Source organism: Eschrichtius robustus, chromosome 16 (genome assembly GCF_028021215.1).
Source record: "Eschrichtius robustus isolate mEscRob2 chromosome 16, mEscRob2.pri, whole genome shotgun sequence".
NCBI classification, from domain to species: domain Eukaryota; kingdom Metazoa; phylum Chordata; class Mammalia; order Artiodactyla; family Eschrichtiidae; genus Eschrichtius; species Eschrichtius robustus.
The window spans coordinates 12,051,151-12,074,690 of NC_090839.1; the positions used below are offsets into that span (position 1 = coordinate 12,051,151).

The following is a 23,540-nucleotide window of genomic DNA, read 5'->3' on the forward strand; positions in this document are numbered from 1 at the left end:
GTTCATTGTGCATCTTCTGTGTTCCAGACACACTGTTCTAGCCACCAGGGGCATAGATCCTTGCCCTCACGGAGCTCACATTCTAGAGGGTGGTAACAAGACAAATAAGAAAAGGTGTAATAGAAAAATAAAGCCGGAAAGGAGGCTGCAGGTGGGGCTGTGTGCACACGCACACGTGTCTGGGTGTTGGTGTTAAGACAGATTTTAGACAGTGGTCAGGAAAGGAATGGCTTTCTTTTTCTACTTCTTAATGCTGTTTTAGCTTACCAAGCCAGATGTAACAAACATTAAGGATACACATGTTTAGCTTAAAACAAATTGTGAACTGTTAAGTTCATAGAATCTTCTAATTGTCATTTCCTCCTGGGTTCGTTGTGTCAAATGATTCTGCTAATCTGGAATGTCAGATTTCATTATCTAGTGAGGAATTTTTTATGAGTCAGAGTCATTTATTAATGTGTGTGTTCAAGTGAAAATCTTGTTACTTGATTCATAGGGATATGGAGGCTGACTGGAATTCAGATGGAGAGAGGAGAGGATGCCTTCCTGTTAGGAGGCCAGTGCTTTGCTCCCGGAAACTCTCCAGTTAAAGCCACGGCCCAAGGCTGCTTACATTGGCATCTGGACGGAAATTTCCAATTATATAAACCTGAATGGGGCTTATTTTTCTCAGCTAAGTTATGATCATAAGAGATGCCTCAATCTAGAAACAGGGGCTGGATAATAATTACCATTTCTCGTGAAAGTGTAAAAAAGCTACTAGTAAGCCTGGATTTGTAGTAAATGTTATTTTAGCATTTATCACACTGCATTATACCTTCTTATTTAATTGTGTCTGTACCTTATTCTGTGTGGTCCTGCTCATCCTTGGCCCACAGTGGCCTAGTACTGTGTGTAAAAAAATAAAAAGCACACGGGAAAGTTGGGGCTCAGTAGGTACTTGTTGACACAATTGAGGACTTAAGAACCATGTGCCAATTAAATTTTTTTTTTTTTACCTGTGATTCAGCTACAGTTGATCAGGAACACATTATTGGAAAGTACCATTTTTCAAAGAACGTCCATCAAAGTGGTATGGAATGCCTAACCTCACCTCTCTCTGTTTTTGACTTCACTAACTATGTGACCTTGGGTAAATGACTTCTGGAGGACTTGACATCTTTATCTTAAATAGGAAATCAAGATGATATCTACGTCACAAAGATGTGAATTTTAAATGAGATCATTTAGATTGAAAGCAGCGTGCATATACACTTCCTAGTTTAGGCCAGAACCATGGGCTAAATTTAGTAACAAGACTTTTAATAGGGACACTTGTAAGGTCCTACAGTTTGGTCTGTATAACCAACTGCGTGAGCACAGAACAGAGGAAGTGTAGCTTAGCAGCTAAAGGATTGAGTATTTTGTTTGCCTCTAGCAAGCTTAATGTGAATCAGTAATATGGTGTGACTGCTATTTACCAACAACACTCAGCAATTATCGATTGATTATCTACCATGTAATGGAAGTTTTAAATTCTATTAATAAAAATACCCAAAACAATTTCACAAAGTGAGTTCTGCAGAGAATCACTTGATGCTACTAGTTATATTATGTGGGGGAAAAGGGGCTGGTTTGGGAAATGGTGGATTAGATTATTCAGCCTCTCCGCTGTAGGATTTCTTTGGCCTTGAGTTATTGTGCACTTGCATCTCCAGGAGGGGGCTTGAGTTGACAGCGCTTTGGTAACAGATGGAATATGGCTGCTGGTAGTTCTGCTTCTTTCTGGGCTCATCAGACTGCACCTGGACCACTGTCAGCACGGGCACCGCTCTTTGTCGAAGTGTAGACCACTGGGCGGGTATTCAGAGGAGAGCAGCCGGGATGGGGAGGGAAGGTGTGGTGATTGCAAGGGCAGGGGGCTCACAGAGGAAGTGGGGCTGTCTAGCCTGGGGTTGCAAGAGGAGGTCAGGTGGGGTAGAGGTGAGGGTGGGAGGAGGTTGAAAATGCCTGTCTTCCAATATCTGAAGTGTGGGAAAGGGACTTCACTGTTCTGTCAAGGGGCAGGATGAGAACCAGTGGGTAAAAGTGACTGGAAAGCATTTTGGACCCAACCCAAAGTAGAATCTTCTTTGAAGATGGCTTTATTTTACTTACTGACTCTGTGTTCTTGGAAGGCATAGTTTATGGGTGGTGTATGAGGAGGTATTGAAAAGTGTTCTTTAAAATCCCATCCAACCCTGAGTCTGTGAATTTGTGATTATTTTCTTTTGTTTGGCAAAATTTGTGTCTTCAGCCTTTTGTTTTTTCAGCCTTGTGCTAATTCCTGTGGATAATTAGAAAAAGCATTGATAATACGTGGTTTGTGTAAATTTGTTAATTGAATGACAAGACTAACACACGAGACAGTTGTTAGCAAACTAAGACAAAACGTAAACAAAAGACAAATTTTTGACAATCTTTAACAGTACCACAGAAATTCTAGAAGGGGAAGACTGGAGAATTATATAAACTGGGGTTTGATGGATTAATGAGATTTGGATGGCAGAAAGGAGAGCAGAAGCATTGCAGATCAGCAGAAGCCCAGGCATGCAGACAAGAGACGTAGAAGGCTTTTGAGAAGGAGCAGTGTGGCTAAATCTGTAATTAAGAAAGATCCACCTGGCAGCTTTGTGTAGGAGATAAAGACTTGAGAGCTATCTCCTTAAGAGCAATCATTTAAGTCATGTGGGTGTGTGAAATCTTTGGGGGACAGGGTGTGGCTAGAATATGGATGAGCAAGTTCTTAAGCTCAGTGGTTAGAGTGTAGGTACACCTGGTTCAAATCCATCCCTCAGTGACCTTGGTGAAGCAAGGTGGAGAAACTGAAGCCTAGAAGTTGACTCTAAGTTGGATAGTATTACTTGCCTCTTAGGTTATGAGGATTAAATGAGATAAAGAATTAGGTAATTAAGTGCTCAGTAAATGTTACTCACTATTATTTATTAGGTAGGTGAAGTCTCCCTAGAGCCTTGGTTCTGGAAATGTGGTCCTCTGACCAGCCACACTGGTATCACCTGTGAGCTTGTTACAAGTGCAGATTCATGGGCCCCACTCAGACTTACTGGATCAGGGTCTCTGGGGGTGGGAGGCGTAGAAGCAGGCTTCAGAAAGCTCTCCAGGCAATAGGCAGGGAAAGATTTGAGAACTGCCCTAGAGGAATCCTACAGAACTAAGAAAGGGAGGGAATTTTTAAAAGAGGGGCTAACAACAGTGCCCTTTACAGTGTAGAAGATAAAAAGCTCAGAGAAGATGAAATTCGGGAGAAAAGAGGTAGTGTTTTTTTGCAGTGCCTAACTGACAGCCTTACACACAATGTTCAATAAATATTTGTTTCTATATTATTGAAGACAGCTGGTTTAGTAGTATATTGGGGATGGAAGGAAGATTTAATATAATATGTATAATATACCTAAGTCTAAGTGATTAAAAAAATGGTACAGAACCACATTAGAAATATGATATTGGAAGAAGTTTAAATCTTAGGCTTAACTGCCTACCTGCCTACTATGACGGGGCACAGTGCTCTCTGCTGTAAATAGAAAATGAGGTGCTACTGTTTTTTTCAGAGGCTTCACAGCATGATACTTTCTTTAAGGGTTTGAAGCTAATTTTTTTTCCTGTAACTTTTTCTTGCTACAGAGAGTAAACACTGTATGTGATCTATTCTCAGCCAATGCCAGGAGTTAAGCATGCAGTTGTCTTCCAGTCACAACCAGGCCTAATCTGAAACTGCTCCCTCATTTCTAAAAGCATTCTGAACATTGATTTCTTTTGTTAATTATTTTACGGCTCTGGATTTACCTTAGAGATGATTAGAAATCTTTCGAAAGAGTTTATGTCCCCGTTTAATGTGGGCCACCTGATGTTTTCCACATTGAGAGTTGTGCCAGTTGATTTGTCCCTGTCCCCACCCCCATCACAAGTACAAGCACCACACACAATAGCTTGAAATAAAGTAAATAGACTTCTAAGCTTCATCCATTTAGTCATTATTTACTGCCCATTATGTGCAGGACACTGTGATAATAATGATGAGACAGTGTCCACAGAATATGTCTTGCTGAAGAACCAGGACCGCCCAAGGCTGTGTGTATTGAGTCTGGAGGAGTGGCCCAGCCTCTCTTGTTGCATACCTGCCTGGGGCCTGGTTGGAGGTCAGTCAAGTGTTCAGATGATCCCTAGCACACGCCAGAGTTTAGACTTATAAATGTGCCACCCCTGAGATCACTTTCCAAAGATGACAATGATTGGGCAGTTAATATGTTAAGAATATGGTTTTTTTTGTTTTGCTTTGTTTTTATTGAAATATAACTTGCATATAACATTATTTTAGTTTCAGGTGCACAACATAATGATTGGATATTTGTATGTATCATGAAGGGAATATGTTTTAACTGACACCTGGACCAAGCCCCCTGCTCCTTTCCCATTGCTTCGAACTTTGGGGCTGAGGTGGGTGGGTAGTGAGGACTGCTAACATTCTTCCGTTATTTTCTTCTTCTCTCCAAATAGCGCAAAGAAAAATAGCTGGAACCTTCATCCCCACTTTCAAAAGATAGCCAGGACCAGACCTACATCTAAGTGTTTCCAGAAGGCAGGGCAGTTGGTGGTTTCCTTTCTCTGAGGATAGCGATTGAGTATTGAGAATGTGAACTTAAAGAGAGCAGAGATCTTTTTCAGAATGTTTTAACTGATCCATAAAGGTCTTTCTGATCATAACAGTGCTAGAATACAGCTTGGGTATTTGAAGACCAGGTAGAATATAATTTTTTTTTTCATTTATGGTTTTTCTAAAACTGCTGAATATGGACAGAAATACCCCTAAGTTCTACTAGCTACCCAAGGAATATTGGTGTCCTGAAAACATAGAACCCAGTATGGAAAATAGAAGTTACGGCATTTGTAGGGGTTTAGAGCTGAAAGAGGTTTCAAAAAGAAAAGGGGGAAAAAAAAGAAAGAAACCCAAAGTTACGTGGGGTTTTCTATGTGTTTTATGTTACTGATTGCTTTTGAATTAACCTCTTTTCCCTTCCCGTCTGTTTCCTGCAGTGAACACCTACCTCTTCATGATGCAGGCTCAAGGCATTCTCATCCGGGACAACATGAGAACGATCGGCGCTCAGGTTTACGAGCAGGTGGTTCGGAGCGCTTACGCCAAGAGGAACAGCAGCGTGAATGACTCAGGTATATTTTTAGTAAAGAGGTGGTCTGCTCAGAGGGCCTCCTCCCAGGAGTTCAGCTAAGCAGTAATGATGGACCCAGGAGTGAACATTTCTGCCTCGATCTTTGGAACTTTTACCTGTAACTTTTATTATCTTATAAGCACTAAGTATATAAAGAGGGAAAAAGAACACCGAGGTTAGGTGGCTTGCCTAACATTATATTGTAAGAACTTGTTCCTGAATCGTGGTTTTGACTTTAACTACTTTTACAAAAGACTGTACATAGCAAGTTCTTCACCTTTGAGAGGAGGCTGTCTTTTTTATGTCTCTCTTTTTAACTCTTCCAAAAATTGAACAGAGGCAGTATTTCCAGATGGTTAAATGGGTCTGTCGTGAGGCCTCTCCAGTCTCCAGCCAGGGATGGTTTTTATTTAGAAAATAGATTCTGAGATTTCATTTTGCTTCGCATTCATGATTTGCCACTTGTTTCTTTAACTGAGGACTAATGTGCTTTCCCCGTGGCTTCTTACTGATTTCACTCAAGCCTAGTATTATAAAATATGTATATTTTTAAAAATATTCTTTCCTCCAAATCAATCCTTTTTTCTTCTCTAGTAAGTTCTAAGATTGTCCAGAGCTCACCATAGAATGTGAAATTGCTTTGCAACCGTTGCAGGTGAGAATTATTCTGGGGTTTTGGGATCTCAAGAGAAAGCATTGCCTCTGAAAGGGAAGTTAAATCCTGAGAAGAACTGACCACGTCCTAATTTATCAGTCTGTCCTGCTGGCCAGTTTAGCAGCAACCGAGCGCTACAGTTAGCAAACCCATAAGCTTCGGTACTTCCTTTCTTCTTGTTCACAAAAAGCCAACGATCAACTTTTCAGAGCTTTTCAGCCAAATTGTGGCCTCACGGGACAAACTGCCTGAGCTCTGTACCGTACCTGGAAGAGGAGTCCCTGCAGCTCCTGAAGTCAAGGGAGAAGGCCAAGCACATTTTTGTTTCTTAATTCATCCTGTGTGGTGTTCGGTTTTAACCGATGATCCCACACACATTGTCTCACTTGACTCGGATATGGCTCCATCGGGTAGGCAGGATTTTGTTACTTCCATTTTTCACATGTACAAGTAATCTTGGGGGTGTTGGAGTGGCTTGGTCATGTGACTTCCCCTAAACCCTGCCCGAACCTGCTTCTAGTTGGGTGATAAAACTCGGGAGTCCTTTGACTGCCATTCAGAGCTCTTTCCCCTGTATCACTCCAGATAAAGGAGCAGGTGTGGTGTCATGACCTTTACCCAGTCCAAGTGTTCATGCCTCTCCAAGGTTAGAGGATGCTGGGGCTTCTCTCTGGGCCACTGGTGAGGTGGTCTGTTTTCTCGCAAAGTTAGAGGGTGCGCAGCAGGTCTCCATCTCTGCACCACTGCTGGTCTTGCAACACAGGTCACGCTAATTCCCTGAGGGGTTGTTTTCCCTGGAAGTTGAGCAGAGAGTGAGTTGCACCCTTGCAAGGCCTATCCAGGGACCCATTGTTACTTGAATTTGCATGTGTTTATCCTCAAATTATCATACACTAAAATAATTCTTCCCAGCATCCCTCTGGTTGGACTAGTTAATCATCCATTTTGTGTTTAATGTGTCTCTTTTCCTCATAAATTGGAAGTCTTTGCTGTCGGGGCCTGCTTGTGATGGGGTAGATGATTTTTTTTTTTTTTTTTTAAACTTGGAATCTTTATTCTTGATGATTTTGTAATAGGCTTACCCTTAGTTTGGTTAAGCAAACTCTAATTTGGCTATGAGAACTCTTTCAAATTTGCTAAAGGAACTATGATGATAAAATTATACAGCAAGTTGGGAAAAATACCCATGAAATAACACAGCTTTTTATAAAATTGTCAGGTTTCAGTTCCAGTAACCCATAAGACAGGGCCTAAAGCCTATTCACAGTCACATCATTCCAGAATGAGGAGCTATCGCCAGAAAGTTTTTATGGGGTGGGAAAAGGAATAAAAGGTGGTCAGTGCTGATAAATACAGGTTTAATGATACAGTGCTCTTCACAGACAGCTACAGAGGCTATAAACTCTTATCCAGAAACTTACAACCATACAACACAGACCACTTAGCCAGATCTAAAATAAACTGGCTTCTTGTAACTACCCTGTAAACACTTCAGCCCTTCTTCCATCCAAAAATGACCCTAATCTCACATGAAAACGGTTATATTGTAGGGGAATCAGAAACCCAGCTTTGTGGCCCAAAGTAAAAACCAAAGGAAAAATAGCAGTTCAGTGGTTAGCTGGTGAAAGCGGGAGATCTGGTGCCCTTCACCGCGCTGCCTTGCTCTTCTTACTCTTGCTCTTTTTGTCCCGCTTCTCCAGCCCATCCATGGTAGCTCTCAGTAGGTTTGAATAAGCTGTCTGAAACTTAATCACTTCCTCGGAGCTCACCACAGTGCTGATCTTCCTTTTCCCATCAGTAGCTCTTAACAGACACTTGTCGTCTGAGGGCTCAAAGCCCTCCACAGAACCCTTCCTTGGAATGGGTTTATTAGTTCTACCATCATCTGCTCGCTCTCCAGTGGCACCATCCTGGCGCTGCTGGCTCCGCTCCGTCGGCATAAACGCCCTGGGGTAGATGATTTACTTGCATTATCTCATAGGCTCCTCACAAGAACTCAGTAAGATAACGACTGTGTCCCCCTTTCAGGGATGAAGGGGTCGGAGTTATAGGACTCTATGCAGCAGTGGGGTTGGGATTTGCTGACCTCTGAACCCCAGCAGCACTCCTCATTGCCTGTGTTGCCTTTGTACTACCCCTGGTACCTGGTACACTGCCTAGCACATAGGAGGCATAGAGTAAATGATTTTTGAGTGTGTGAGTGGATAGGTTTAACAAGAAAACACATTTTAAGCGTTGTAACCTAGTTCTGAGATTACCATCTTGATTGGCTTCTATGTTATTGGCACATCCTTGGTGAGTAAGTGTTGAAGAGGAAACATCATTTCATTGGAAGTTATCCAGTAAAAACCAACTATTTTTATTCATTTCAAAGTAATTTTCTGCCTAGCACAGTCAGAAAGAGCATTTGGGGCCTAAAGCTACTGAGACAGCCAGATGACCACCACCGCTGACCTGGCCACTCCCGCCAGGAGCGCCGTGGGTTGGGTAAGAGTAGCCTGGACTGAGGTAGTTCATGAACTGTGTTGCCCCGCTCTGGAAAAAAAGTGCTGTGGCACACGCCCATGTTCAAAGGCCTTCAGGAGGCCAAGGGTGGCTAAAAAGCTAGTGTGTCGTTTGAGTAATGCTAGCTTTCTTTATGCTTGAAAGCTCAAATGGCTGCTGCCTAAAAAGAAAGTACTTGGAGGGATCAGGACTGGGACCTGGAACTAAGCCTGAGATAATGACCTGGAGAAGCTTCTTGTCACTGAAAGCCGCTGGTATGCGAGATTGTGAGTCCTGTAAAATTTACTCAGAGCACTGGGGGGAGACGCTCAAGACAATGTTGGCATCAGGAGAGAATTCCCGGGTTCATCCAGCCCAGCCACTTAGTTGTGTATTTGAGGTGAGTGGTTGGGTGGCCTGGCGTTTCTCATTCTTAAGTACGAATTTCCAGGTGTCATTCTACGCAGTCACTTTTACCCAGAGGGAGATTTCTTCCCTGTGTATTCACGTGCACATGCACACCAACGTCCCCGCGCTGATGGCCTCAGTCCCCTTCTGGTCACATACTCAGAAAAGTATTCTGTTGCCCACATCCTTCAAAACAGGTCTGTTGTCGTAGACAAATAAAATGAACAGAGTCACTGCCAGTACATTTCGTACTTCATTCAGTGAGGTCGATATTCTTAGGCTCTTTCTCTCTGGTTTTTGGCTGCTCAGTCCATAGTTGTCTTTACGTCTCCTCTCCCAGCAGGTAGTCAGCCTTAAGCGTGCTAACTCTCGAAGAATGCAAATTCTTTCCATTTTACAAATGCTTGTCCTGATGACGTCTTTCTGATATGTATATATTTCCACTTTTTTTCAGTCAGAGAGGCAAGGGTTTGGCCTTTTCTCAAATGGGAGGAGAAAGTAGTGATTCTTCTTGGCATCTGTTAGTCAGCGCTTTTCAGTCCCCGCTCAGCTGGATTTGGTAATTTGAGGGAGAAAGCAGAATTTTACCACCGCCGTGTACTGGGGTAGCCATGTCAACCTGGAGGCACACTGGACTCCCCTGGGCAAATTTACAAGATGCTGATGCCTGCCCCCACCGGGTCTTATTTAATTAGTCTGGGGTATAGCCTGGGCATAAGGGTTTTTAAAAAGCTTCCTGGATGATTCTAATATGCAGCCAAGGCTGCTGAACCACTGATGCAAAGCAAAGTTGACCGAGCAGGCCATTTGAATCTGCAGGTAGGAAGGATGTCTCTTGTGGTCCCATGTTATAAATGTAAAGGCAGCTGCCTTCTTTGCCGTCTACCTCCCTCGCTGGAAGAACATGTCCTGATTTGAAATGGATTAGATTTAAATTAAAAAGTAAAACCGTGACCATAGAAATTCAGCAGGCTGGCTTTTTCTCTCAGCAGTTCCCTCATGCAGTAGGGTCGTGCTTTAGAAGACGAAGAAATGGGTGTTTGGAACCCCTGAGGAGAGTATGCAGTGTAGTCCTCCCATTTCTAGGCGGCTGGAGGAGAGCTAAGGACTCCACAATAACCAGGCACAGTTTTACCAGGTCGTGAGCAATTAATTTCCTCTGCCTCTTCCAGTTTAAAAGGCTTCTACTACTAGTGGAAAGGTAGATTTTGCTTAAATTTTTATGTAAAGAATTTAAAATTAGAAATGAGGAAATTAGTGTTTTTGGGGTGTGGGTGTTCTCCACGGTGTAGGGCAAGGTTATGGAGGACTTTCACTTAGGAGTTGTGTGTTTCAGGTTTTCTTTTTTAAAAATGACATTATTAATTTAGTAACCAGAAGAAAAGAATAAGTGGTGTTTTGTTTCATGCTAGCTGCTAATGAAACAGGAGGGAAGGGGGCAGGGCACAACCTTTAAAAGAATGACATAGCCCTTGGGATACGACATAAACTGGTTAGAACCAACTAGGTCCAAGGTGGCGGGATTCGACTTCCAGTAGACCTTGAGCCTCATTATATACTCTCCGTAATACATTAGCTAAATGACACACCCACAGGCGCGTGACAGTTCCGAGGCTGACCATAAAATGTCAAAAAGGAGGCGGTGGCCCAATTCCTGGAAATCTCTGCCCCTTCCGCCAAAAAGTTGGAATTATCCTCCCACTAGTTAGCCTATGAAGTTACCCAGCTCAGAAAGACTAACAACCCCATATTTCGAGGCCTCGCACCTTCTGAGATGGTCCACACTCTGTCTGTGGTGTGTGTTTCTTCCAAGGCCATTCTCGCCTTTTGCGATGGACTGCATTCTGCCTATGGAATGTGTATCTCTAAACAAATCCACTTCTTACCTATCACTTTGTCTGTCACTGAATTTGAATTTCTGTGCTGAGACATAACCTGAGCTTCAGTAAGTCCTGAGACGAGGTGTGTGATCTCAGTTAAAAGACAGTAGGTTCATGGGACTTCCTGGCGGTCCAGTGGTTAAGACTCTGCACTTCCAATGCAGGGGGTGCGGGTTCGATCCCTGGTCAGGGAACTAAGATCCCACATGCTATGGGCATGGCCAAAAAAAAAAAAAAAAAGACAGTGGGTTCAAGTCCCAGTCTGGGTTGTACAGTTTCACTACCAGGCCTATTATATACATCAGTGTTGGAAGGAAGTAGAAAGGAATTTATCTGTGTCCTCAAACAGACCCCCAAAGTAGGATCATTAAGGTTAGACCGTGTCTTGTCTCCTCTCCCACATGTTTTTTTAACTTCTTGTTCCCTACTTAGGTTGTAGCTCTAAGGCTTGGTTCTGTCTTTGCCCAGAATTATTATTCTGTTTTTGTTGATTTGCTTATGAAAATACCTATTGTAATACTTCTGGGAATCTCTTTGCCAGATTACTATGATGCCGTTTCTTTTTTTTTTTTCCCCTTAAAAAGTATTTATTTATTTATTTATTTTCACACACACACACACACACACACACACACAGTATTTTATTTTTACAAGACATAAATAAACTGACACCAAGCGTTGTAAATGGATGACCAAAGCAAAAGCAACAATGATTGCAATTACCAAACACGAAACACACTCATACTATGTCATAATATTGACATTCAGTCCAGTAATCCTCCACTGTAACAGCTCCTTTACTTTGCAGTGAAAATTGATTTGTATATTTTACATGGGACTGAGTGAACTGATGAGGATGATTATAATTTTTGTGATGCCGTTTCTAACCAATTTCTCCCTCCACACATGCGCACATCACAGACCTACACGTTTTCTAGAACACGTGAAAACCGCTAATTTATTTTCTTAAAAAGAATCATTTTATGTACAAAAAATGTGTGTGTATATATATATGTATATAATTAAGCAAAATGAGAATCACCCAGAGTAATGATTAGCATTGGAGGTTCTTGACGTAGCTTTTTGAAGTGTTAATACCTTCAGAAAGGGCTCGATTTAGGATGGATTTGCATGTGTGAACTGAGGACTTTGGGCTAATTTCTGTGTAAATGTAATTTTACCTTTAGTGTTCATGCTGACTTGGTTTATGTCTTTATATAAATGCAAGCTTATTGTTTTTCAGGAAAGCTGCAACTAAAAAGGACAGAAAGCATTCTGTTCCTTTCCTCCCCTGTTAAGAGACTTAAATATTATTGTATTCATGAGATGATATGAAACCTATTATATATATATGAATCCTTGTATTCAGCCATATTTATAATAAATACTCATAATATAAAAAAAAAAGAGACTTCAAATTCTCTTCAAGTTGCCTCTCATTGAGTTTCGTCCTCTGAGTACTTGTAGAATAGGCAGCCATGTGTCTGTATAAAAGGATTCACTGTATTAGCCATTTGATTCTTGGAAGCCCTTTCATAGTGCTTTTTAAAAAATATCCTTGTTGAAGATTCTAGAATTCCAGGGTGCAAAGTGAATGTGAATAGGAAGTTTTAATTTTCATAGAATCAGCATGAATCCAAAAGGACTGGTGAAAGAGATTTTCATACTCTGAAAAAATAGTGCAGTGTAATGGAAAGATCACTAACCCAGAGTTTAGTCGGGTCTCTGTTATGCACTAGCCAGGTCTCCTTGTACGAGTTGCGTATACGGTGCCTCACTCTCTTTATCTGTCAAAAGATAAAGAGGTTGGAGGACCCCCTTCATACCTCCCCCTAAGAAAAAGGCCTCTGCTTTACTCTTTAACACGTCACTAAAATGACAGTAGATAAGGGTGTGTGTGTGTGTGTGTGTGTGTGTGTGTGTGTGTGTGTGTGTGTGTGTGTTTAATGGCGTAAACCCCTGAAAATGAGAACAAGAAAGGAGGCCACAGCAAAAAATTTTGGAAGTTGGAAAGCAGATGGACCAGTGATAAAGGACTTAATGGACCCAAGAAAACTGACTGCTAATGTGGCAGCAAGGAAAGCCAACAACCACTGCGGTTTATACCCCAGAATCCCTCAGAAGCTCAAGAATCAGCAACATCAAGTACTTTTGGAGATAAGAATAAAGGTGGCAACTAAGATAAAGGTTGGTTGAAAGCTGTTTAAAAAGCAGTCAGATACCCAGATTCCTTCCTCCATCCTGGCAAAGTACTAGAGACTTGATAACCTCCAGAGATGGTAAAATAGAGGGTACCTCAACTGGGGGGACCTGGCTTGGTTTAGGGTGCCCTAGCCTTTTCCTCTTCCTCAGTTTTAGGGTGCTTGCAGCAAAGACCATATGATTCTGGCAGGAGATTAGAATAGACTTCTCTGGGGAACCTGACTGGACCAAGAGGAAAGACCCAAAGATATTGACACTGGAGGTTTCCAAACCAAACTTTTGGCCAGAACACCCTCCAGTGAAGAACCTCAGTCCAGACCCTTCAGTCAGCTTTCGTTCCCCACTCTTAAATATTAGCAGATGGCCAAGCATCACTGCTAGAGATCAAAACAAATAAGAAGCAGCAAATTGGAAGAAACAGAATCTGCTGGGAGGAGAAAACTTAACTATCACATATGTTCTCAAGGGTCAGAGGAAAAGGATTGCAAACATGGAACAAGATATTGAAAAAAAAAATGAACATTCAGAAAATTAAAGGGACACTTTGAAATAAAAACTATAACAGCAGAAAATGATAATTAAAAGAAGGACTGGGTAAAATTGAGGAAACCTCTCAAGGTAGAGCAGAAAAATAGCAAGATGGAAAGTCAGAAAAGATGAGAAAATTATAGGGCCAAGAAGTCCAACATCTGAGTCCTATTTTCTGTTCTCCAGAACGATAGCACAGAATACAGAAGGGAGGAAATCATCACCACAATAATACCTCCTCCCCACCCCAAAATTTTAGAACAGGACATGAATTTCCAAACTTTAAAAGCCCACCAAAAGGTCAACACGGTGGGCCAGGCACACCAATATGAAATTTCCTGAACAAAGAGAAAGTTCTTTACACTTCCAGAAAGAAATTACTTCACCTTTCACAAAGATAAGGAATGGGAATGGCTTCGGACTTAACAGGCACAGGGGAATCTAGAAGGCAGTGGGATAGCACCTTTACAATTATTTCCAGCCTTGAATTCTATAAAACCAACCAACCATGTATCAAATGAGGAAGAATGAAAATAATCAGCTCTACAGGGTTTCAAAATCACTGCCCTTTCCCTCTTCTTAGGAAGCCACTGGAAGAATGTGCTCTACCAAGTGAGAACAAGGGAGAAGCTGAACTTAGGAAAACTGAGGTTTGATACTATAGGAAGATGAAGGGACTCCCCAGGACACTGAGGAAGGGAGATCCCAGAGTAGCATGTGCACATCAGGCTCACAGGAAAGCCTGTCCAAACTGGAGTGGATCGGGAGGTGCTGGACCTTCTTAAGGAAGAGGAAATTGAGGGAAGACCTGATGCCTGTGTCTTCAGGGGAAATGAAGTGGTAAAGGGCACGATGTCAGGTTGTCATCATTTCACATAAAACTAAGCAAACAGGAAAAAACAAGACAGTCGCTCCAGGAAAAAAAAATTATGCAGGAAAGGAAAAGTAATCATAACTTTCCACATTTCTCAGCTACAGTGAGTATTTATCGAATCGTCATAATATAAATACTGAAGGTTGTCCTAACCACAATTATCATATTTGACTGTAGGGAGACTGGAGGATGGAAAGCGTATGTGTGTGGTGGGGGCAGGGGAGGGAGGGAGCGCAGTCTTCAGCCCCCGCAGTGAGAAGTCAACAGATGGATCTAAAACCGAAGCATCGAGATTGGGTGTGCAGGCTGATGGAGATAAATACTGAGGTAGTCGGCGGCGAGGAAGTGAGAGCGGTGCCTTTAGGAGAAAGACATGGGAGGGGGCCCTGTGTTTTTTTTAAATTACGTTGTAAGGTTATTTGACTGTGAACTGCCTGCATATAAAGCTATAACAACAGTAAGAATAGAAACACTGGTGAACTAGTATCATCTGGTTAACATTTTTATTGATGGGTTCAGATTTTCGCTGAAGAGCTAGACCAGCGGCCTGCCTCCCCAGAAGATGATATCTAAGAAAAATACTCCTTTGGTAGGCATCGAAGAGTTGCAGGAGTGATGGCATGTACCAGTCTGAGTTGCCTTTTTTTCTTACCTCTCTAGATTATCCTCTTGACTTGAACCACAGCGAAACCTTCCTACAAACCACAACTTTTCTTCCTGAAGACTTCACCTACTTTGCAAACCATACCTGCCCCGAAAGGCTCCCTTCCATGAGTGAGTAGAGCTCTTCCTTATCGTCCTCTGCTTTTAAAACTGTTGCCTTCTTATTTGAGTAAACTAAAAGGGAGAGTGTTCTTGAGCTCTCAATGTGTCTACTTATACAAAGATTGTAAACGCCTCCCGGCCGTTGGAAACAGGGATTATGAAAGTTACTTGTGCCCTGGCTCCTCTTCAGCACTTCTGTAGGGTGGCCTGTGTTCCTGGTGCCGTTTTCTAGCACATTTTTCACTCTTTGCTTTACACATGCCCCCTCCTTTGTAACTCGGGGTCTGTTAAGATGTCCTAGAGAAAGTGTAGGCAACCAGCTTTGTCTTTTAGTATAAATCACACTGATTATATGACTTGTTCGCTATGAGGGAAGTTATTTTCTTAACAAAGTGCTAGTGTAGAAAATTCTTGGATCTTTTCTTTCTCTTCCTTTTTCTTCTTCCCCTCCCCTTCCTCTTCCCCTTTCCTTTCCTTTCCTTTCCTTCTTAGAATCTCATGTATAATCTGAAGCAATGACAATGTACTGTTACACCTTTTCTGTACTTTGGGGCTTCTTGGACAGTCCTCTTCTTGACTTGAGTCCGAGATGATGAGAGTTCTGAGTTTGGATGTGACCAGTCGGGGTCACTGATCAATGAATTGGGACAGTGTGTCTATACGTGCCTCAGGAGCACACAGCGACAGTGCCAAGCTCAGCTACTTTTCTCCTTCCATTTTGAGAAGTTCAGCTGCTGTACACCCTTGGCAGAAGCAGAACTCAAAGGCTCAATTTCTTGATTTGCTGCTTTACCCAGTAATAGTAATAGTGATTTGCTGAAATGCAATGAGTTGGAAAGCAGAGGAAGGGACCCCCATCCCTGTTAAAAACACAACCCACTGAAAAAGCACTGAACTGCTCCAGAGATTACAACCCTGAACATAAGAATAAGACTACCATTTTCTGGCCTCTTAATTATTATTTTTTTCCCTCCTCTGTTCAGAGGGCCCCATAGCCATAAACATGAGTGAAATTGGAATGGATGCCATCCATGAACTCTTCTCTAAAGACCCAGCCATCAAGCTCGGAGGTCACTGGAAGCCATCGGATTGCATTCCTCGATGGAAGGTAGGGGGTGAGGTCAGACCCCAAGTGCTGGAAAGCCTACCTGCCATCATCTGAACCACCATGGGTTTCACTCTGACCTTTTGTAATTTGCACCCTACTTACTACTTAATGCAAAGTATTTGCATTTGATGGGAACATACTGGAGGAATGGATTTCCCTGAGGACTCTTCTGTAGCCACAGAAATTCACATTGTTCTGATGACTGAGCCAGGACCCTTTTTCTTCCTTACAGGAATATTGGCTAAGCAGGGGGTGGGGGGTGGTAGGTCTCTTGTGACACATTTGCAGAAGCCATCTTCACAAATTCAGTGCTTCATGCCTCATTTGGCATTGTTGCCATGAGTCTAGCGGAATAAAAAGTGGAGTTATCTAGCCTGACACTGAGAATTGTTTAGTTTTTTTCTGCGTGATTCTAATCAGGAGATATCGGTAGTGTGGATCAAGCTTATGACACTGGCTTAAGTCCATTCTTTCAACAAGTATTTAGTAAAGTGCCTGTTCTGTGCCAGCCCTGTGAGATGCTGTGGTGCAGCAGTGATCCAAGCATGTCTGGAACAGATCAGTGTTTCCAGCCCATCACTGGGTTATAAAATCAATTTAATGACCAGCATTTTTAAAAAAATGTATATATATATATATATATATATATATATATATATATATATAAAAGTGCATTGCATGTTTTAAGGGGAAGTACTGTTTTGTGAAGCGTGTTTTAGTTGTATGTTTCTATATTTGTGTACTGGGTCACAGTGAATATGAATGTATGTCTTTCTCTGGGTTGTGGTCTCGAATTCATTTGCAGGCCCACTATGTACATGGTATGGCACATGTAAGAACGAGGTCCACTTACTTCCAAGGGTCGACTTGCCACCACAGGTCTTCATTTAGAGAAGCTGAGGATAAGACAGCTCCCAGAACTCCCCAAGAGCTGGTCCCCGATTCTGCAGAAGTGCCCTGCTGCAAAGCAACAGATGAGGGGACTAACAGGGCGGCCTCTTTTGCTGTGACCCATTGCAGGTGGCAATCCTTATCCCCTTCCGGAACCGCCATGAGCACCTCCCGGTCCTGCTCCGACACCTGATTCCCATGCTCCAGCGCCAGCGCCTACAGTTTGCATTTTATGTGGTGGAGCAAGTAAGTGGTCCTTTCTTCTCTCTTCTTTCTCTTCTGAGACAGCAGTTTAGAGAGCTTCAAGCTAATGCATCCTTTGTGTAAAGATCCAGTAAAACTGAAAGCTCACGACTGAGTCGCCCTGTGGCAGGAAGGGGAGCAGAGAGCAGTCCTGCTCCTGGTTTGAGATGTTGCTCAATATCAGCAGATTTGAGTGCAGCGTGGAACTTTGTTTACCCTTGAACAAAGGCCTCTTGTGGGCTGGTTTTGCTAGAGCTGCTTTAAGTGTTGTCTTTAGGCTCCAGACCCAGGAAATTCCCCTTAAGATAAGGAGCCACAGGTCGAAATGGCAGTGTTGTTCTTCCTTCCGTATATGGGGCTGGGTACCCTTCTAAATGCTGTTACATGGCTGACTGTCTGCCTTTACAACAGCCTTGGGAGAGAGGAGCTTGGGTTTATCTTTATCACCCCTTTTTATTTCCGAGGAAGTCAAGGCCAGAGGTCAAGGGATTGTGAGTCACTGATGAGCTGGGCAGGACCCACCTCCCTTCTGGCCCAGTGATCTCTCAATAAGCTCTCCTTTAGGCAGGGCTGAGGCAGCAAAGATTGTGCTTCAAGAGTCCTTTTAAAAATAAAGGTCTGCTTCTTTTAGGTTGGCACCCAGCCCTTTAATCGAGCCATGCTTTTTAATGTGGGTTTTCAAGAAGCAATGAAGGACTTGGACTGGGACTGTCTTATTTTTCATGATGTGGATCATATACCAGAAAGCAATCGTAACTATTATGGATGTGGACAGATGCCAAGGCACTTTGCAACTAAACTGGATAAGTATATGTATCTGTGAGTATCATTTCCTCTTAATTAAAGAGGTTAAATCTAAAAGGATGGTGAGAGATGCAAAGATGGCAAAATCCAATTAGCTCCAACCTGAATGGCAATCAACTGATGAATGGATAAACAAAATGTAGTATATCCATCCATACAGTGGAATGCTATTTGGCAATAAGAAGGAATGAAGTACTGATATATGTGACAACATGATGAACCTAGAAAACATTATGCTCAGTGACAGAAGCTAACTACAAAAGACCACGTATTATATGATTCCATTTATATGAAATGTCCAGAATAGGCAAATCTGTAGAGACAGAAAGAAGAATAGTGGTTGCATAGAGTTGAGGGGAATAGGGGGAAATGAGTGACTGTTGATGGTGGGTACAAGGCTTCTTCTTTCAGGGGGGTGATGAAATTAATTAAAATAGATGGTGGCCATGGTTGCACAACTCCATGAATATAGTAAAAACCATTGAATTATACACTTTTAATGGGTGAATTATATGGTATGTCAATTCTGCGTCAATAAAACTGTTATTAAAAAAATCAATTAGAAAAATTTCAATTAGCTACTCAGATTGATGCGTCTCGTCCTGAGGAAACAGTTTCAGGTGGTTCAGGGCAGTAGCACAGAGTATTGTTTTACTTGAGACTTAGTTCTCCAGTGAGATGGCCTGTTCTAGGGGAAAAAAATCACCCTTTAATGCACAGATGATTGATACCATACATCTCCTTTTAGGCTTCCTTATACCGAGTTCTTTGGCGGGGTGAGCGGCTTAACAGTGGAACAGTTTCGGAAAATCAATGGCTTTCCTAATGCTTTCTGGGGTTGGGGTGGAGAAGATGACGACCTGTGGAACAGGTACTACCCTTCTTCTGATGTCTTCTAGAAATGCTACCTCAGACTCTCCAGACCATCACTGTCTAATAGGAATTTGATGTATTAAGCCATGTATGTAATTTTCAATGTTCTAGTAGCTACATTTGAAAAGGTTAAAAAAGAAAAAGGTGAAATTAATTTACTATATGAATAAAAATATTTTGACTATTTATCACAGTATATCCAAAATAATACCATTTCAACATGTAATCAATATAAACTATTAATGAGATATTTTACATTCATTTTTTTCTGACTAAATCATAGAAATCTGGTATGTACTTTACACTCATAGCACATTTTACTGAAACCTCCCCAAACCAGAGGTCAAATGTTAGTTATGTGTACACAGATTTATCCATGCCGTCAGATCAGGCTTGTATTATGTAAGTTTGTATGAACAATCCTGTGTGTGAGTAGTGTAAAATAGTATTTTTACAGAGTAAGTAAATAGTAACCTAATAAGGAACAAATAACCAAAAGAATTTCTACCTTGTATCCACTTTCTATCTCAGCTTTAAAAAAAGAAAGGGTGTGTTGGTTGTTAATACAAAATAATATTTGCTGGTAAAAATTCAGATGATACAGACGTGTCTAAGCCAGGGAGTATAAGTCTTAATCCCCATTGTTATCCTGTTTCCTTCCCAGGAAGTAGCCATTTGAACAAGCTGTTTCTTTCTATAGACTTCTTTCTATTCATACATAAACAACCCAGACACATCCCTTCTCCCCTTCCAACCATGTTAGAGAGCCACTTTATTATTTTTAACAATTGCATGGTATTTCTTTATGTAGACAGACAACAATTTATTTTAATTCTCTCCTGTTGATGAACAACGTTTAATTTTGAACATGTTTTGTTCACATGTGTGAATATATCTTTAGATTAAATTCCTAGTTGCAGAACTGCAGAGTCAAGAAGTAAATGCACTTTTTTTTTTATTTAAAAATTTTTTTTATTAATTAATTTATTTTTGGCTGCATTGGGTCTTTGTTGCTGTGCGTGGGCTTTCTCTAGTTGCAGCGAGCAGGAACTACTCTTTGATGCGGTGCGAGGGCTTCGCACTGCGGTGGCTTCTCTTGTTGCGGAGCACGGGCTCTAGGCACACGGGCTTCAGTAGTTGTGGCATGCGGGCTCAGTACTTGTGGCTTGCGGGCTATAGAGCGCAGGCTCAGTAGCTGTGGCACACGGGCTTAGTTGCTCCGCGGCATGGGGGATCTTCCTGGACCAGGGCTCGAACCTATGTCCCCTGCATTGGCAGGCAGATTCTTAACCACTGCGCCACCAGGGAAGTCCCAAGAAGTAAATGCACTTTTAAATTTAACTATCTTTGATAGTTATTGTCACATTTTCCTCCAGAAAAGATTGCAAAAATATTCTGACCAACAGCGCATTAGCGTACAAATTTTCTTACACCACCAGCAACATTGGATGTGAACAACCTTTTAAATGTGTGCCGTGTTTCGGCTCTAGTAGCTCCATGTGGCTTGTGGCTGCTGTTAGGCAAAGCAGCTCCAGGCAGTTCTTTCTCAGCGTGTTAGGTAGAAGTGGCATCTCATCCTTTTAACTTGGGTTTCTTAGGAACCTAGTGAGGATGAACAGCTTTTCCAGACATTTAACTGGTTTGACTGGTTTTTGAATCCAGTTGAGCTCCCCCAGGATATCTGTCATAACTCTCATCTTGCTCTTTCCTCAGCTCAGCAAGGAGCCCCTCAGTGCAGGAACCTACAGCTGGTTTTACCCAGCGCCCCGCACAATTCCAAACACACAGTAGGCATTTCATACATATTTATCAAATGAGAGTGAGAACACATCTTCACACAGTCGGCCCTCCGTACCCATGGGTTCTGAAGTTGAGGATTCAACCAACTGCGGAATGAAAATATTAAAAAAAAAAATTCCAGGAAGTTCCAAAACGCAATACTTGGATTTGCCACATGCTGGCACCTATTTACATAGCATTGTATTAGGTATTATAAGTAAGCTAGATTTGGTTTAAGGTATCCTGGAGGATGTGTGTGGATTATATGCAGATACTATGCCATTTTACATAAGGGACTCGAGCATCCACAGATTTTAATATCTGTGGGCCCGGTGCTGGAACGAGTCCCCCACCCAGAGACTGAGGGCTGACTATATATCAAAATGAGAGTATAATTTGGAGTCGAGGAGGATGTTGAAATATGAAAATGATCATAAATATCGCATAGATATCCAGAGTCTACCCCATGTATTGAGTATTTCTTGGGGTCCTATCAAGTTTCCAGTAAACCCAGCCTGGGAAATCTTACATTTATCATATTAAGAATAAATATCCTGAACACCTCCTCTAAATTCTTCTTCCCTCGTAGTGACTTCTCATAAATTGTGAAGTTTTACATCTATATCGGAGGACGTCATATAAATTAGTTCATCTCCCTGGTGATGGGGGAGGTGGGCGGACATAAGGTCTCTCTAGGGGGAACACACTGTGGCTCTGACTTTGCTGACTTGCTCTGTAGTAGGTCATGGAAGGACAGGTGTGCCCACTGGGGAGAACATGTTTTTGATAGGAGCCAAACAAGCCGGCCCAGAGGGAGTGTGGTTGTACCTGTCACTGAGACCCTGTGTCAAACCTCAAGAATTTTTAATTTCTTTTTGAATTTCAAATTTCTTTCCTTCTTCAAAACGTTTTTGTATTGTAGACTTCTTTTCTAAAACCGTGAACTTATCCAGAGGGGAAGCAATATGAATATTTAGATGCAGAAGTTCTGTTGTTCAGCTTGGGGTTCTTCAGCCTCAGGATAGGTTTGGTCACCTATGGGACTTGATCATTTTACCCAAAAGCCCATCCTCTTTGTCTTGGACAGAGTACAGAATGCAGGCTATTCTGTGAGTCGGCCGGAAGGTGACACAGGGAAGTACAAGTCCATTCCTCATCACCACCGAGGAGAAGTCCAGTTTCTTGGAAGGTTGGTGCAGTTTATTTATTCCTTGTACAGATATCCTGTATACTTCGCATTTCCAGGTGTCCCCGAGCATTACAGCCGCTTGTCTTGCTCCCCACCCCCTCCAAGGTCTTGTTCGGACAGCTGTTTTAGAGTTCCTGTATATATTTTAATTTAAGTGTGAGGCAGGCGTTTGGGGGCAAAATCATACCATTGGTGAAAATTTTTGTCAGTAAGATCTTTTAAGGAAATCACTCATTCTGTGTCTTAAGCTTTGTCGTCTCCTCTGTAGCCTTCAGGGAGATGGGGAAGAATCCACTCAGGTAAAGGTTTCTGTGTAACTCACAGTCACATGACAAAAAGTTTGGCACCCTCTCTGCAAGCTCTGGTTCTGGAAGGGTGTCCCTCAGCTTCTGTTTGTGTGGTTGCAGCTGCTTTATGACCCTCTGTACGTTCAATAAGGAAATTCCAGATCGGACTGAGCGGGGCATGTGGGCGGAGTGGCTCTTTCTGTCTTTTGCTAGTAGTGGGGAGCAGTATTCTCTAGACAGTCGATCTGGCTGCGTGAACTCTCTTTTCATGGGAGTAAGCAGGCACTGAATACAGACTGAACTTTCTCATCCCGTGTGTCTAACAGCTTACCTCCCACTTCCCCACTCTGTGGTCTTGGGCAAGCCATTTAATATTGAGAGCCTTGGTTGCCTCATCTGCGAAGGGGCCGGCACATTAAATGAAATAATGCTGTAAGTAAAACACCTCGCATGAAATAGGACGTGTTTCTAATTCTAATGATGACATGTAGCCTGGAGGAGCTGAACGGCCAGTCACCCGCCATGTGGGCCAGGAGCATCGCTTTGGGTTGTGCCGCCACCTGTGGTCTGCCCTGCTCCGTCCGTGCCGTGAGGAGCTTGGACCCTCGCTCAGAGCCACCCCTCTGTTCTCTGCTTAACAGGTATGCATTGCTGAGGAAGTCCAAAGAACGGCAAGGGCTGGACGGCCTCAACAACTTGAACTACTTTGCAAACATCACATACGACGCCTTGTATAAAAACATTACCGTCAATTTGACACCCGAGCTGGCTCAGGTGACTGAGTACTGAGACGAGGGGAGAATATATGTTTGCTTCACCCACCGCCCCCAAGAAAGCAGCCTGACGACATGTATCGGGGCTCCGCAGAGGAAGAAAACAGAAATCCAGTGTGGATCCGTGAGGGATCACAGGGTTCAAGGAAAAAATGTGAACAGAGCACACGCACATAACGCCTTCACCGTTTGGACCCACTGGGCTTGAGGGAGTCAGCCGGGAACTGACTTTCTCTTTTCACAAGACACGTCTGTCCTGCTGCTCTTCTCCCCCATCTTCTGCCCTGACGTCCCATCTCCTCCACAATCTCCAGAACCGGAACTGTGATCCTCCGCCATCCTGCCACGAATGGCCTTGGGAGCTTCTTGGCCTTCAGAGGAAAGAGGCAGACCCAACCACAGGGCAGCTGTGTTTTAGGAAGAGCAAAGGAAACTCCACACAACCATTCTTCTACGTCTCTGGTGTTCTCTTTGGTTTCATTAAAAAAAAAAAAAAAAAAATTACCTGCTTTGGGTGGGGGTTGAGGGGGGAGGGGGGAGGGATTGGGGAAGATAAATAGACATATAACAATCACTTCTTGAAGAAGTATAAT

At 42.6% G+C, this 23,540-nt stretch overlaps 1 protein-coding gene across 1 annotated transcript in view; it reads left to right on the forward strand.

Moving 5' to 3' along the window:
- The window catches only part of B4GALT5 (beta-1,4-galactosyltransferase 5), a 78,236-nt gene extending 54,774 nt beyond the window's left edge, over window positions 1-23,462 (forward strand). The window contains exons 2-9 of the mRNA XM_068524626.1: window positions 5,071-5,205; window positions 14,896-15,009; window positions 15,984-16,108; window positions 17,129-17,245; window positions 17,874-18,061; window positions 18,795-18,917; window positions 21,786-21,887; window positions 22,816-23,462. Of these exons, the coding sequence (XP_068380727.1) occupies window positions 5,071-5,205; window positions 14,896-15,009; window positions 15,984-16,108; window positions 17,129-17,245; window positions 17,874-18,061; window positions 18,795-18,917; window positions 21,786-21,887; window positions 22,816-22,963 (1,052 nt within the window). The 3' untranslated portion in view covers window positions 22,964-23,462. The remainder of the gene's footprint in view (window positions 1-5,070; window positions 5,206-14,895; window positions 15,010-15,983; window positions 16,109-17,128; window positions 17,246-17,873; window positions 18,062-18,794; window positions 18,918-21,785; window positions 21,888-22,815) is intronic.
- The last annotated feature ends 78 nt before the right edge of the window (window positions 23,463-23,540 follow it).